This window comes from Hetaerina americana, unplaced genomic scaffold, assembly GCF_022747635.1.
Source record: "Hetaerina americana unplaced genomic scaffold, ioHetAmer1.1.p SCAF_8, whole genome shotgun sequence".
Lineage (NCBI taxonomy): Eukaryota > Metazoa > Arthropoda > Insecta > Odonata > Calopterygidae > Hetaerina > Hetaerina americana.
The window spans coordinates 66,223,717-66,241,018 of NW_027287427.1; the positions used below are offsets into that span (position 1 = coordinate 66,223,717).

The 17,302-nt window shown below is 38.8% G+C and overlaps 1 protein-coding gene across 2 annotated transcripts in view; it reads left to right on the forward strand.

Annotated features, from left to right (window-relative positions):
• LOC139697905 (LIM domain transcription factor LMO4.1-like) overlaps nucleotides 1-17,302 on the forward strand; it is a 322,837-nt gene that overhangs the window by 248,948 nt on the left and 56,587 nt on the right. For both annotated transcript variants that reach the window (XM_071596767.1, XM_071596768.1), the window contains 3 exons: nucleotides 9,865-10,062; nucleotides 10,732-10,869; nucleotides 11,828-11,953. In XM_071596767.1, the coding sequence (XP_071452868.1) occupies nucleotides 9,865-10,062; nucleotides 10,732-10,869; nucleotides 11,828-11,953 (462 nt within the window). The remainder of the gene's footprint in view (nucleotides 1-9,864; nucleotides 10,063-10,731; nucleotides 10,870-11,827; nucleotides 11,954-17,302) is intronic.

A 17,302-nucleotide genomic window follows, 5' to 3' on the forward strand; every position in this document is an offset into this window, starting at 1 on the left:
TGTATCTTCCGAGGGCGCTCCGGCAATCATATAAAAATACCCCGCCCAGCCACCATTGAGCATTGTTCCCTGTGTTCCCGCAGCTCGGTAATAAAAAAAGTAGCCCTTTTGTCCTAATACGAGCACACATGAGCGAGCCTTTAGGGCCTCGACCTTTCATCCACTCCACCTCCCCAATGGGTTGTGTGTTTTCTCTCTATACGCCGTACACCGAGCGGCTAAACCGCACAAGGCCCCAGCGGGTTCCGCGTTTAAAACTGTGGGCTACGGGGGTTTTGAAGGGGGTCGGGTGGACGGAGAGAGGGCGAGCGGGGGATGGGCAAGGGGAGAGGGGGTGGTTGGACCGTGTATAACGGTTCGGTCGGCGCTTTTCCATTGATGTCTGCTCTCGTGTTGGTTTTAGAGTCCGGCTGTACTTGTGACCCGCTGCAGAGGCGGGCGGTATTCCCGCGGCCCTTTGGGCGGAAGAGTGGGCATGTGGGAGTCTGTCCCTGTGCCTCTCTCTCTCAGGGGTGGCTCTGCGGCCTGGTGAGAGGAGGGATTGGGTGAGGGAAGTAAGGGAGGGGGGAGTGGACAGAGGCGGCTCGGATGAGGGAATATATGCGGGACATGGAGGGGGGCAGAGGGAATTACGAGACTCCTCATCGCCAGGGTTCATGTCAACCGGTAAATGGAGTACAAGTTCGTCGGAGCGGATCCATAAATCCGTATCGGTTTGTTTTATTTAGCCTGGATCTCAGGATTCAGTGGGACGTCCTTAAGTCCTGAAAGACATGTTGTCCGACTGCCGGTTGATCATGCTATATTACCGCGATCTTCTCACATAGAGGTAGTTAGTCATTTTAGCGTGAGCTTCCTGTGACTGGAGTACTGCCACTTCTCTTTCTCAATTGTTTGATGTATCGCATCTGCCGTATGATTTTCCCTTTAAAAAATCTTTTCGGTTCTGTGATCATAGTGAGATTAAACCTAACTCAACGGAAAAACGGTGTTCCTGCGTTAGCTTTCGAAAAGGACTCTAGATTCGGGTTCAATGGTTCACCAATTCTTCAAGTTCTCCTTTCGGAAGCAGAGAAGACTCTTGCTTTAAGTTCCCTTCCTGAATATCTTTTATTTATATTTAGCAAAATTGAGTATTGGGATTTCATTCAATGGGGTAAATCTACAAACTGACTTTATCAGAGAGAGGTAGCTGAAGGTTTTTAAGTTATTTCTTTACTCATTAAATTTAGTGAACAACATATTTTTTATATATTTCCTCCCAAATACATTCTAAGCAGTAAAATACAATTAGTGGAATAATGACTACATCTGATAATTCGGGCTCTTCCAAATTGAATGGGACGATGTCGTAAGACGAATTTAATTTTTCACACCCGATTTCCATGATTGCTTTTATAAAGACTCTCTTGTAAAAAAAATATCAAGAATTATTTTTATGAGTACATAGATAAGCTTAGTATAAACAATTTTGAATGCTACTAAGAGATGTATTTTTTCGTTCCTTTTAGTGAATGTAATTTTTGTCTAATTTAATGTATTAAAAGAATAAATGGATTGTGATAAGAGTGTATAAAATCCATTAACAGATTGTGAGTTACAAATTTGGCTCCATTTTTATCCATGCTTTAATTATTGGTTACATGTTAGTAGACCCGGCTTTCTGCGGGAATCAATGCTTATAAAAAAACTAATAACAATCCAGTATCGATTTCTAAGCTTCTTAGCCTCTATATACTATATAGGTAAATGTACACTGCTTTAGAAGCTATTGTCTCACTCAGAATTATTGCTCATCCTCTAGATTAGTTGTATGCTTAGAAGACGTTTGAATTTGAATTGATTGATACGAAAATTTAATTTCCTAGCTTAATGAAGCTAAAGTTTCAACTTCGCCAATGTTTAAGTTTCAATGGTTTTGGTTTCAATTTCAATTGCATTGAGATTTTATGGAGAAACCAAAATAAATTGAGGACGAGGGCATTTAAAATCAGTAATTAACTCGCATACGTAATGCAAAATTAGGTTAAATCTTGCTTGACGTTAAACGCCCGAAGGAATTGCTTTCAGGTGGACTAAAAAATATCCAGTAAATTATTGAAAGATCGGCCCTTCGACGTGTTATTTATAAATCACTCGCAAGAGATTGAATTACGCATGAGTGGAAGTATTTTTTATCTAAGGTCGTTCGAATCAAAATTAATTTCGGAGATTTCGGCTCATGAAATTCAGATTATTCCCAGCTAACTAATATGAAACACATTTGTCTTTTAATAATCAACGGAATCAGGTTAAGTTCACTTCCAGTGTATGATTTTGGCATTGAATGCGCCTCGTATTCCTGGAATCTCTTGGATACCGTGCATGCGTGTTCTATGCGCTTTGCACATTTAGCAAATTTTGGGCCGATTGTGACAGCACAGCAGAATTTATTGAGGATTTCTCACTGGTCTGCGTTACGGAATCAACTTCCGGTACCCCCAGCACGGCTCACAAAGGCCACAATTACAAATCCGAGGCGTTACAGGTTTTGGGTGCAGAAGATAGCTCAGGCGGAAGCGAAGCTTGCTGAATCCTACGTATCGGGTCCGGTAGTTTAAACCAATTCTCGATGAAGAGTTGCGGGGAATGAGGTGGAGATGGGAGAAGAGAGGGAAGTGCGGCGCAGGTTATTTTCGTCGAGTCTCCGAGCTCACAAAGCTGTGTCAAACTGCTTTTGTTTAACAGATTGGCGGCGGACATCGATGGCACGTGCTTTATTATCCTCGTCGGCGTGTTGGGGCGGGTAAGAGTTTTGGGGAGGGATGGGGTGGGGAGGAGAGTAAGAAGCGGGAAAGGGCAGTGAGAGGAGGCAGGTCGAGGGATGAGGTGGGGCGGACGGCAAGTGTGGCCATCTTTCGCTGGAAACTTTACATACTTCGTCCTCCACACGCACACACACACGGGCGCGCGCGCCCCACCGCTCACTTCGGTCGCCTGCGTGTGTTGGGCCTGCCTGCTGGCCGTCTCGCCCTCGCCTACCCCCTCCAGCCTCTCGTCTGTGAAACACATTACCCTCATCATTTTCTCATTTGCGTCCGAAGTATCCCCTCGCCTACCCACTTTCCCTCCTCCTCTTCCTCCTGCCCCCCCATCCCTCCGCTCCTCCTCCTCCTACTACTCAAACACTTCCCCGGGACAAAACTTCCACTTTGGTTTTAAGCTGACCATCGCAGTCTCCCCTGCTCGCAAAACTTCCTTATTCCTCTCGCCGACTCCTCACCCCTCAATTTTCTCCCTCTCTATCCATCATTATTCTCCTTCCTCACCCTTCGCTAGCCTTTTCTCTCTCTCTCTCTCAGACACGAAGCTCGTGTTATGTTCTCTCCTTCGTTCCCTCCACCACTACTTCACTCTGTCCTTCCGCATCACTTTCTCGTGCCTCATTCACCGTTTTGATATTTGGATCCAGGTCCAGAGAACTATGGCTCTCAAATCCATTTCAGTGGTCTCTTTAGGAATTACCGCTAATTTTTTTGGCTTTCGCGTCTCTCTGTCTTGAGATTCAAACACTTCCCTTCCCTTAATTTTCTACATTATGTTCTCTTTAATGAATACATTCTGCTGTAATTTCAAAAAATTAACAGATTTGTTTTAGTATTTTCGGCATTTGGCGCTTATTTTTCCAACAAGCATTTTAATAAAAGTTAGAAAGCGTTTCAAACACCGATACCATTCATTTGCACTTGCTGCTATCAAAAATTATCGCCAGCCTTTCCTTCTTTTGACTGATTTTTAAGACGCTAAACCGTTTTCTGGGTAAGGATGCATATAGGTTTAAATTTATAGCACTATATCTATCCTATTTGTATAAAAAATGAAAAGCATTTTGATTTATTTCGCTTCTCGATTCCATTTCTCTTCCATAGTTTATTTCCATGTTGTTAAAGCATAATGCTAAATTTTAATAGAATAATTTTAACTGTAATCTAAGCCTTTTCAACGAAAAAAACCGCATAAGCGTATAGTAGTAGTCGTAGCGTATAGTCGTATAAGCTATTCATGTTCCTCTCATCACCGAAACTATCTCTGACTCTGTCACCATACCCAGAGATCTGTCTCCTCTCTATTATTTTTTCCTCGTTCAATTTTACAAGTTGGTATTAATGTAAGTATACATTTATACTGCTGTTATTTATCTTTAGAAATGTCTTTTCTTACAGCTCCTTGTTGCCAGAAGAGAGTAAAACTCTCTAAAGTAAACATTTTATTTTACCTATAGCAATGTTTGAAGGCTCCACATAATTCAAGCAAACAATTCAAAGCCTGAAATAGGTTTTGTTGCATACCAAATCATTTACGGTATTTGCCCATCAATTAATACATCTTCATAGCCTGCGTAATGTCAATATTTCTTCTGTATCTACACGCCATTATAATTTTATCACCTTTTCGTCACTGTAATTGGGGTTATATTTTGCGTGTAAATATAATCAAGTAAGGCTCACTGATTTTATGTTGTTGTTTTATTTGTGTAACGACACCGCAGTAAATATTTTTCTAGAATTTGCAACACGTTCGTTAAAGTTGAAAATCTTTTTTTTTCAACGATGCGTTTTCGGGTTTTTAAAAGTCTATTTAGGTTTCTTTAAACAATCCAACGACTTGAACAATAGTTATTTTTGTGTTAGTACTTCGTACGTACAAGTAAATGATTCATCAGTTAGTACAGGCACATTTTTCGAAAGGCGTAATTTATAATTCGTCGCTATCAGCGCGCATTACATTCCAAGGCGAGCATGAAGACGGTTGTTGGAGTTGAGCGATGAGTTACGTGATTCATTCATCCTCATTCTTTCCCACCTCTCCCTCATTCCCATTCCTCCTCAAACAACCCTCCTATCCTTCAACCGATAGGAGGAGCTCCTCCCTCGTCCGCCGGACGACAGTCATTTGTTCTCTTTACCGCCAACTTCCTTGCGGGCGCTCCTCTCGTGCCATATGCCTCCACATGGTTTTGGGGGGAAGGATAAGAAGAAGGGGAAGGGAATGGTGGAGGAAACGAGAGCGTTTATTTTTTTTTAATTGAAAAAAAATGGGAAGAAAGTGTAAAAGAGGAGACGAGCAGCCGTTCGAGGGGGTTGGAGGGTGGTATGGGGGAGCTGCAAGTGACGGAGGGTGGGAGTGGGAAGGGCTTAGGAATTGAAGAAGAGCTGGGGACTTGGTGGAGTGAGTTGGTGGGGGAACTGAGGAATTTTGGGTGACGGAAGGCGGTGGTTATGGGATGGGGGAGGCGGTGACGGTGGGTTTTAGTCCGGCGGGAGGAAGACGGCAAGTCGCAACAGTGAGAGGAGTAGGTGAACAGTTTTTCTGGTGAGGGGAGGAGGGGTTGGAAGGGCAAAGGAGGGGTATGGGGAGACGGGTTTGAGGGATCCGACAATTTGGCGCAACTGAGTGAAGAAGATGTTACGCGCCGGTTCTCGGATGAGATGGCGCTGTCGGGTGAGTGATGGCAGCGGGTGTGGCGGTGTAAGAGGGGACGTCGGGGTCTGATGGGAGGGCCTGGGGAGAGGACGAGGATGGTAGGGGAGAGGTGTGCGAAGAGATCGCGGTTTTTCACACGAGGCGAGTGAGTTTGAGAGGGTTACTTTGGGGTGGAAAAAATCCCGGTAACGGAATCCTTAGGCAAAACGTTCCGGTCTGACGAGTTCAGCATCAAGGAGATGAGGTTGGTGTTTTCATAAGTTTTAAGATAAGGAAAGCCATATTCAGCCGCCAACGATTTTCCTCCTTGGTTTTCTCCGAAGCCCTCCCGAAGCACAGTTGATGACTTACATGCTTTCCTGACCTCTGCGATACACCTTACTTGGCGTTATGGCTACTAGTCTATGGAAACACAGAATGGGAGTTTCATCAATTTCTAGCCTGAGAAGAAAAAAAACTGCCGGCTTTATTTATTTGCTTTCGAATAATGAATACTTCAACATTATGAAAATGGAAACATTGGTCAGCAGATATGTATCCTTTTCTACTCATGTATCCTTAATTGGTTTATCCTTACACCAGCTCAAAACTATAGGGATACCATGCTTTAACAGTTTTGAATCAGAATAGAAGTTTTTTAGTTCTCAGCTGCCACAAAGGGAAGGATTAGAGAAAATTTTTAGGCAATTTTCACCGATTTTCTCAAATTTAAAAATATCATTTAGCAATACTAATTCCCTTGGGTGGATTCGGTCATACAGCATCCGCGGGTGAGGGCTTTTTTAACTATTAAATCTACACAGCCCGTTCGGTGCGGTAGCTAGTTTCCCACCTCGAGGGTCTGTGTTCAAATTTTTGCGTTGGCAGAATATTTCAGGGCATCTCGAGACCTTCTTAGGTGTCATGAGGAGAGAGCACTTAACGTGGAATACTCCTTCCGTCGGGTCTAATTCTAAATTCTGGAACCCTTGGTGTCTTTCGTTAAGAGTAGGCCAATACTGATGATGGGTGTTTCTCCACATGTACTCAAATTCCTGAATATCCTACCCTTCCAATTTAATAATCACCGGTACCTAATGGCGCAAATGACCTCAGCTGACGGTCGCAACACCTAATACCTACACGTATTACCCGGAAAGAGCTAGATGACCGGTTGAATTAAAAATTGAAGCCACACTTCTTCCAGCAGGAAGTTACATACGTATTTAGGGGTATTATTAATTACTTAAGCACTCTCAGATTGAAGGTGCTGTTGACTTAGTTCACTAAAGTACTACTTGGATCGTTTTAGCCCGAAAATGATGAGTTTACCGCACCTACCTCTTTACAGTTGGACACGGTAAATTTTCTTTGCCTCCAAGCCAAACGGACTGCGGCGTTAGATCTTCACAAAGCTCCCCCTTCCACTGTTCAGTGCAGTGCGCTCGACTTGGGGGCTTGGGGCCTGTGTGGTTTAAGACTCGCGATGTTGGGAAAGGAGAGCACCACAGGAAAGATAGTTTCATGGAATTCTTTCCAGCAGCTAGCAGTAAGCAGCCAATGTACCAGTGTTAGGATACAGCATTTCTCTGCGTAGGAGCGATTTTTTTTAGTCACCAGTCTTGATGGGCAGTCGAATGTTTGAGCCATGGTTTGCACTAACTTACCAGATGAATATGCGAAAATTTGATGCCAGCTATGTGAATTTTGAGCAGTAACCTGCCCAAGTGAATAGTATTGAAATTAAACCCCTCTAAAAATTTAGAGGCAATTTTACTCCCGAAATTTTTGTTTGAAGAGGAGAGGAACCATTTCGAGTACTTTGGGACGGAACCTGAATAAAAAAACGAATTGGTTTTTTTTATTTTGTCAATTATAAATTTGTTTTATATTTATCCCTAATAAAAAAATTTTCTTTCGCTATTTGCCTAAAATATAAACGATTTCAATTGGGTCAGAATGAAACGAAACGAAATTACTAAAATTATGAAATTCACTCGGTTACCCTAATGACCGTAGCCCACAATTGTGGGTAACTTTAGGCAAGGGAACGAGTGCGTGGTGGCCAAAATTTCAGAGATGACTGATTTCATGGAATACGGCCCAAATTTCATGAACTGTTCCAAATTCTCCAGGATGTGCTGCTCCAATTATCAGAAATTAGATCATAAACAGCATAGAAACTGGAGGAGTACGTCATTATGTGATGTAATTCATCTAGCTAATATATCAATCAAGCTTCTCCATCCTTACTTATGTACACACAAGATAAAAAGCTGCCTATAACAATTTTCTCCACTTCATCTTACCTCCCTTTCCTCTTACCCTCCCACTCTCAGTCTAGTTCTCCTTGGTACCCGCACATGTATATTGTAAATGAAAAAATAGTAACTTTGTGATTTCACCCATAATTCATTTCGATGCGATCCGGTTTTCGACATTCAATGTCATCTTTAGGACCTAAAGACATGATACGGCAACCGTACTTACCGCCTTCTCGTGGTTACGTTCCACCAAGTCTATTCATTTGTGTTTCCTTTTACAAAATAGAAGAAAAACTTTCGTGTGGTGAAAATATTGTGTGCGCATCGTACCATCTTCATGATGCATTTCATGAATTCAAAAATATCGTGTGACTGAAATTTCTCTTTAGCTTAAAAATAACTGAAAACTCATAAAGACTGCTGGTAATTAAAAGGTAACAAATGCTGATGCAGAAAATTTTTTTATAATTTTATTAAAACTATAACTGAAGAATTCACTCCCCATTTAAAGTTAATCACCTCCGTATTTATCGGAATGCTGCATTTGTCTTTTTAATTCTTGTTCATGACAATCATTTTCAAAAAGTCATGACGACTGATTTTGTTTTAACTCCTGTAATTTTTCATTATGATCATGTTTAACATGGCTCATGCATTATAAATTTTATTTAACGTCGTAATATTTGTGTTTGAAGCGTTTCATGCTTTCAAAAGATTCCCCATTTTGTGGGCAGGATGCAAACAGAATAATTTTCATCCGGGCTCCGGGAGTTTTCGTTTTGTTTAATGTGGCGGCTATTTATTTTGTTGTTTGACGCATTGAATATAAAATGCTTGTTGACGATTGCCATTTATTTTTCGACAATTTAATTTGCCTCAATAATTCTGGACGTTTCGTCAAATATTTATATTGGAAAAGAGCATTGCTTTTTCTCGTGACCCGCATCAAATGCATGAGAATTTACTTGCAAATTGAATATTAACTTTGAAAATCAGCTTCCTTTTAAGTGCATTGCTTATATATTCACACATAATACATTTATTATTAACGCAATCGAGAGTAAATATTTAGCAAATTTCGCACATTTCTAATGCACCACACTCATCTGCCCTGTTGGGAAATTAGGAGAATGATGTGCTCATGTGCTCTGAAACTCGAAACGAGATAATACCGGAAAATACGTATGGCTTTTCACAAATTTTTACTGCTAAATTTCGTATTTTTCATCCTATTACATTGTCATGAATTTAAAGTCAGTTTTTTATATTTAAATATAGGATTAGATTCCCTTGTATTCAGTTCAATAGGACTGCATTAATTGCACACATTCTAGCCAATTGCACCTCCACAGAATGCAAAATGTTTTCTTCAAAAGTTTTATTCTTATTACCATTTAAAAACTATCATTGTATAACTTACTTCTTCTTTTGTCATAAGTAGTTATCTACACGATATGCCATTCTAACGGAAGTCCCATTTCATTACTCCTAGCATCTAACCTCTTCGTTTTTTCTTCATTTTCGGCATATCTTAACGATCAATTTTTCCTCGCCATTTTTAAACGTATTGGCAAGCAAAATTAGGCAGTACGAGAAAGCGGATGGCAAAATTTGAATGTTATTAGAAAATGCAAATTGGCTGAAGTGTTTGCGAATAAGCAAAAAAGTACGAGTATGTACCCCGGGAAATAAGGGAAGAGAGACAACAAAATATGAGTTAAATAACCCTAGTAACGAAGTAATCATGAAGAAAAATTACAAATTACAACACACTATTATATTATCGATTAGATACACCTTTTTATGAATTTTTGGATTGAAAATTGAGTTATGCTGTGTTTTATGATATTTTTTCTTTCTCGCGTTCCAACTAGATCTGTAGAATTCTAAATAAAATAGTTCTAAGTTCTCTTCTTATTAAGTCTCAGGCATGAAAAATATATTGTAATTCTTGCGATAACAGACTTTGGAGCACCGAGTGTTTGTAAAAATTATTATTTAATTGAAAGTTACCTCAACAAATACCGATATCTCGACATTATGTTCCCTATTGCATATGTGATGGGTGGAAATTAAGGGTATAATAGGTATATGGCTAGTATTAATAAAACTCATGCAGTGGAACAAGACCTCACCGCCCATTTTCTATGCCTTACAGGATGACGATGGACGTGACGAAAGTGGAGGTGCAGAAAAATGGATGCGCCTCCACGCCGTCATCTATATCGTCGTCGGCGGCAGCGGCTGCCGCGGCGGCCATTTCATCAGCACCTCCAACCGCACCCACCTCCTCCGCGCCCACCAACCCGTCGGCCGTACAGGAGTGCGCCGGGTGCGGCAAACGAATAACGGACAGGTGAGATTGTACGCTTAGGTCTGTCGATGAGACGACCCTTGCAGACAATGTATTTAAAGAGATCAGAAGATTCAAGAAATATTTATAACAAATTTAGCGCATCTTTATCTTGTCTACTAAGTACTTAAATTGAAATGTAATGCTTTATTATATTTTAAGACGTAATTCACACCGAGATATTTGCAATTAGGAGAAGGATTTTGTTCTTATTCTATATCTCTGAGTGAATTCCCTCTTGGTATTCATCTTCCTTATTTCATAATATATTTGAATCTTCATCAAATTCATTTGCAGCTCCACCATATGTGTGCTTAGAGTTTATTATGAATTTGAATAGTTCATTTTTAATTTGATTTTTCCTAATCGAGCAATAAAGAATATCACACAATGCAAAATAGCGCTTGATGAGAATATTGACGAATAAAATTGAATTCATGAAATTTTCGGAAGGCAAATGCTAACGTTACTCATGGCATTTAAAAATAATTGTCTCAATCAAAAAATTAGGTGCACAAATTCAATCTTTTATAATATTTTTAGCAAAAATAACCAAGAGTCTGTTTATTTTTTATTGAAAGTAATTCACACATGATTTGAATGCCATTTTAGGCGAAGAGTTCAGTAGGATTTTCTGAACAATGAAAATAAAATTGCAATTTGCTCTCTCAGGTACCTTCTGAAAGCGTTGGATCTGCTGTGGCATGAAGATTGCTTAAAATGTGGCTGCTGCGACTGTCGGCTTGGAGAAGTCGGTTCCACACTGTATACCAAAGCGAATCTTATCCTCTGTAAGAGGGATTATCTCAGGTAAGAGAATTGTTTCTAATGCTTTTACTGATAAAATGCCCTTAATAAGCATGCCATTTTTTACTTTTAAAAAACAGTAAAAAATAAATTTATCCAAGCAATGAATGAAGCAATTAGCCAAAATAATCGGAAATAAATATAAAATGATCATATGTTTCTACTTAGTTATACATTGTAAGCATAGAGCTTGGTTCGGTGGTTGCGTTCTCTTCTGCAGCCTGTGAGTTATTATATTTCAAGTTAGTGACTTTGATTTAAAAATTTTAATTATGACTGTTAGCATGAAACCTCATGCATGGATTATGTTCCATCAAACAGGTATCAGCAAAGTTTTGCAGTCACTGCCAAAATCCTGTAGAACATGTTCCAGATGTAAAATATTACGAATATGATGCTTTACTGAAACTGATAAGGGGGTATTTCAAATTGCTGGGCATTTTGTATAAGGGTAAACGTTGTTGACGCTAGTTAATTGCGATTAATCAAAGTGATTAAGCAGACAAATTTGCAGTTCCAATATTGTTATACATGTATGTATATCATTTTTGCATCGAGTGTGCAAAGAAATGTTGATGTAAAAATATGTGACCTGGGTCATAAACTCAAGTATTCAATGCATTCCACCCGCACAGCAACATTAATTCACTACTGTTTTCCTCACCATTGTATAAATTGCTAAGATTGATATTTATTTTGGTAAAGTCCTTAAGTATTGGCTGCCCATGTCCTTAGAAATAAAATCCTGACTACCCAGAGTAAATAAATGAAAAATGTTTTCGTTGACATTGTTATTACCGAGATTGCAATATTTAAAATATATTGAATGATAAATGATATTGCGTATAAATATGACTTCACTCCAAATATAATATATCTCTTCGAGACATGTAAAAATGCCGCATGATGTGTATTTTTTGCGTTTGGTCGTGAGTAATGTTTCATTTTTTCCATTTTCTAGGTTGTTCGGTAACACTGGCTACTGCGCAGCATGTTCGAAGGTGATTCCTGCATTTGAGATGGTTATGAGAGCTAGGAACAATGTTTACCACTTAGAATGCTTTGCGTGTCAGCAATGCAACCACAGGTGAGCACAATTTCTTTATTCATTCACCTATAACAACTTCAATGGGTTAATCCTGATAACTAATAGGCAATAAGCATACATTTATAGCCATTCATTACAGACAGGAATCAATTTTAATTGTCACAGTTGGATTTTACGAATTGTGAGCTGTAAGATGTGCTTAGGAATAAAAGCATAGTATTCGCATGAGTCAGAATCGTTGTGTAAACAAACGAGCGGTATGTTGTGCTATAAAGAAAGCACCATTGAAATAATTTCATTTTTGTTTAAAACTTATAATTAAAGTACGAGTCTAATTTGAGAAACAGTTAAAAGACTATAAAATCTTAGATCTCCAACACATCAACTACGACGCAATCACGAAGAACTAACAAAAAGAGACGTTTCTAGCGTGCTATGGTGGAATATCATAATTAATTAAAAATTGGCAATTTTCCACAAAATAAAATTTATCAATACGACCGGTTTCAATGTAACTACATCAACGTCAGGTAACACTCATCACTCGGAGTCCAGTATATAAGCTGAAAAGCAAGTAAGGGGAAAGTAAAGCTTTTCCATTACCCTCCCCTTACTTGCTTTTCAGCATATATGCTGGACTCCAGAAAGTTTTATTATCTGTTTTATTTAAGAAGTTTGTTCAATAAATTTCATTCAAAATACTCTAATAATCAACTTAAGATATAGTTTATATAATATAGCTGAAAACTTTGTAAAATGTATCTACCCTCGAATAGATAGACGTATAAGATGGAATGAAGAGAGGTAGAATGCATGCAGAGTTAAAAGAAGAGTAGATTACTGTTTAAGGAGTCAGGTTATATCTCATTTGATTCAAATATGATTTTTCATGAGGTAATTATTTTTCCATTGGTTGTTACTACTGATTTTTGTCATTTATAATTTAAATTAATATCGTCCCTCTATTTTTCCAGTGTATTCCTTTTATGTAGCTCAATTTTTATATTTGGATTTCTTAAATTTGCAATAGGTACCTGATGTGAAAAACTAAGTGGCCAATTCGTATGCTCAGAGCGAAGTAAAATGTCGCGTCAAAAACCTCCATGGTAGCACGGCAAGCTGGAGGATTGCTGCGATAGGAATGACAAAGAAGGGTTTATTTTTCCACTCCGTTTCTCCGATTTGTCTCCCGCACGGTTAACTTTGTGATAGGGCGGAGATAAAGATATGCGGAGTAGGGGACGGGGGTTGCTGGTGAAGGGAGGGGGGAAATGAAGCTTGAATTGTTCGGCGAGTGGTTGAGATGGCTAAATGCTAGAACTCAAAAAGTTTTTCTTCTCTCGGAAGGAAATAAATGAAGAATCTTCCCAAGATAAGGATACAAAGTTTTCAGGCGCAAGTTTCCGAATAAAGACTAAAATAGCAGATGTCACAGCGGAGTTGTCCAAGGAAGCTTAAGCGAAGCCCCTGGAAACGCAGATGACTGGTTAGAACGCATTTCAAGTAATTGCTTCACCACCGCTACATTTGGTAGTTGAAAGAATTGGAACTCCTCCTTTCTCTCTTCTCCTTAAATGTGTATACGATTTCATACTGCGCATATCATTTCGTTCTTTGCCTGAAATTTCATGGGAAGTATCCAAGTAATTTTTTAGACTAAGTCATTATTTTTCTTCCGATCTCGAGACAATTAATGAAGATTTTCTATTCAAGGGGTGCCTCTTCGGACTCACGACGTTTAATAGCCGATGGCCGTTATTTTCCTGTTTATATGCGCACCCATTTCATTTTTTTAAGTGAACTTTAAGTACTCATCATAAATACATTTATTTCAACTCGGAATAAATTTCAGTATGACTTCAGATGCTTACACAATCCCGTGCATAGTGTTTTCAGATAAATTTGAAGGTGACTTAGGATGCTTAAATATTGAGCCATTAGTGATGCCTTATTTGAATTGATATTTATTGTGTTAACCTACGTTTTAAAAATCCCGCAAGAAGACTAAATTATTCATCCTATTTATATCTATATTTAATCCGCAATCTTTGTATGACTATCCAGTTTTCCTCAATTTCTATTACTACGTAGATACCCTATTTATTACCCTTTTCATGACCCATTTATATCATATAGATATCTTACTTTTATAATTTTGTCGTTTGGAAAAATTTTCTTCGCCGTAGTATAACTAATAATTTAACATTGATAGAATAGTTTTTTCCTGTTAATCAATGAAATATATCAATTATATACTTTAGATGCTCAGAATTCATGCTAATAGAGGTGAATAGAACATTTTGACAATAAATCAATTATATTATTATTTTAACAAATTATAAATGAAAAAATAACCATGAAAACTGTTATTTTCTGTTGCATTATCCCTAATTTATATTTACTAATGAAGCTTAGGTTTTAAGAAGAATTATTAGGTTCTGAGCTCCAATCCTTGTCTCGTAATCGATTTTTGTCGGTTATCAGTTGTAGCAGCACAATCCACTTCCAGTATAATCAGTCCTAGATTTCACCCTGAAACCTAAACTTAACTATTCAAGGTCATTTAGAGTCATATTTAAATTAGCAAAGTATTAAGTATGACAAATTGTTCATGATTTTCATATGAGTAAAAGCAGAATATTATAAAATTTCAATTGGTATACTTTCGAATTACTATGGGCTACATCATGCAATAAATATGTACATTGCAAGACTTATTAAATATTTCACGCCATAAAGTCTAAATTTATAACAATTATGGCCAATATTTTGATGTTTTTCAACTAGATAGAGGCCTTGAAATTAATTAAATATTGGATTAGTTTACCGCCACCGTAGTGATGACCGTATCCAAATATTGTTCTGGTAAGTTAGAGTAGAGCTCGCCGCATACAAGCCCTAAACACCGACGTGGGGATATCACAGATTAAGGGTAGGAGGGCACAGTTCCTTTCACTCTACTATCTGTGGTTTTCCAGAAAGAAATATTGTCCGAAAATTCACTCAAGTTGCGTGAAAATAAAGTTTCTCTGTGATATCACCTGGAACCGAACCTAGGCCAAAGACCTGGACAAATGCACAACTTCCAAAGATATAAAATGAAATATCTTTTCTTATTAAATGATATTAAAGATAATCATTTACAATTGGAGCTCATAAACAGGGGATAGGTTCTATGGTAAATGAATAGTGATGGACTAATATGAAAAAGTTATCAAATTTAATACGCGTTGTGACTGCATAACTGTTTAATTTACAGCGCAAAGGTTTCAAACCAGCTTCGTTAAGAGGAAAATTAATTAATATGATGGAATAAAAGAGAAGTTATGAAGTTATCATTTATGTTATATATGTTATGTATCATTTATATATATATATATATATATATATATATATATATATATATATATATATATATATATATATTTATATATGTATATATATATATATTTATATATGTATATATATATATATATATATACATATATATACATTTATATAGAAACAGATATAAGGAAAAGGGATAGGAGTACATATAAAGGACGAACACAAAGGTGGGGAAGGTGAAATCAAGCAGATCACGAATGCAAAAACATTTCCTAGACCGGGATTTGAACTCCGGATCTTTCCACTTGCCGGGCGGAGGCTCTTAACCACTTGAGCTATCCAGGAAATGTATTTTACACTGAGATCTGCGATGCTTTATGCAACCAAGTGCCCAAATTCTTTGGCCAAGAGATGGCGTTAGGTAGCTGTTTCACCCAACAAAGGAGAAATAGACAATACACAAGGAAAGGATAGTAGTAAAGGAATCATACAACATCATAAAGGATAAGAACAGTGCGTTTCGTGGCAAGCATAGCCAGAAGAAGAGACGAGCCACATTGGCCTAATACACATTCAAACACTAAATCCTTCATTATATATATAACCTCATCCTTACTACCCCAATGCCCATCTATCGCATACAGACGACCCACCAATCTCAAAAACTTTCTGAGATCCACCAACTCTTTGGCGCCCCCCCGTGACAAATATCTTCATATTTCCCCTACTTGCAACCGCCCCCGATGTAAAACCTGTCTTCTTATTAGGTCTACTCCCCTCTCCCTACATCCCCTCATTGCTCCCTCACCTCGTTCCCACGCTAATTGCCTCTCAAAAAACATTATATATCTTTTGTCATGCAAACATTGAATTTCCTTTTACATAGGCGAATGCATTACCCCCTTATCCATTCGAATGAATAATCACCGGTACTCCTGCAATTCTGCCTCACTTTCTTCTCTTCCTATCCCTTCACACGCCAATTCCCACAACCTTTCATTCGACCAGTGTTTTGCTCTTAGCATCCAAGAATCCCTACCTGATTCAGCCACCAAAATAGAGGTGAGAACTCGTGAATCCGCTTACATATTAGCTTTCCGTTCTTTCAAAATTACCACCCTTAATCACCATTTTTAATTTCCCTCCCAGCATTTTCTCCACACCTCCCCTCCCCGCCCATACCCCTTTCCCCTCTCCAGCATATTTTCAGTCTCACTTGAAGAAGGCCTCTGAGAGGGCCGCAAGCAAGAACAATTTACCGTGTGTGTTCCTTTAAATGTTGCTATTCTTTTCTATTGGTGTTATATTGTGTCAACCCTTCGTCTCATTTTCTTGCAGAGACTTATGAGTTTATTGTGTAGATGTAAGTGAAGATCTCATATTCTTTCTATTTATTGTCATTTTGGGTCTTCTAGAGAAAATGTTTTTTATTAGTAAAAGGTATGATTACTGAGTGATTTTTCTCGGTACAAGGAAACGTTGCTGCCGATCCTAGTGAAATTACTCACCCCGTCTTCGTTTAGTTCGCCCTGCGCGTTCCCACCATACCTCCCTCCTCACTGGTGGTCCCGAACGGCGCCACATCTTTCACCTTAACGAATGCGGGATCTTATTCCCGCATTACGGGGCCCCTCATGCGTCTTATTCGTTTCTCATGATTCCCCTTTGTCTTATCTCCCACCACTCTTCCCTAGGCACACGTCCCGGGGTCCCTTAATCCCCCTTTCCCGGATCCAATCCACATACAAGGCATCCCCCATCTCCGCTCCGCAGCTACCATTTAGATGATTCCTACCCTTGTTTTTCATCTCGTTTGTCGTTTTACCGCCCTTATCTTTGGTGTCACCACTTTCGAACTTTTCTCGTACTTCAGAAGGGAATCGGCTAACCTACCCCCACCCTCCCACCAAAGGGACATCACCAACCCTCAAACTCCAACTCTCTTGCATCTGAGACCCAATTCCCTATTTAGTCCCGCAAAAAAGTTCCCCTGTCTCAGCATCCTTGGGCAAAGTGGTGAAAAAGTTGGCTCTTATACCGTAATCAGCGAGCTGATTAAAA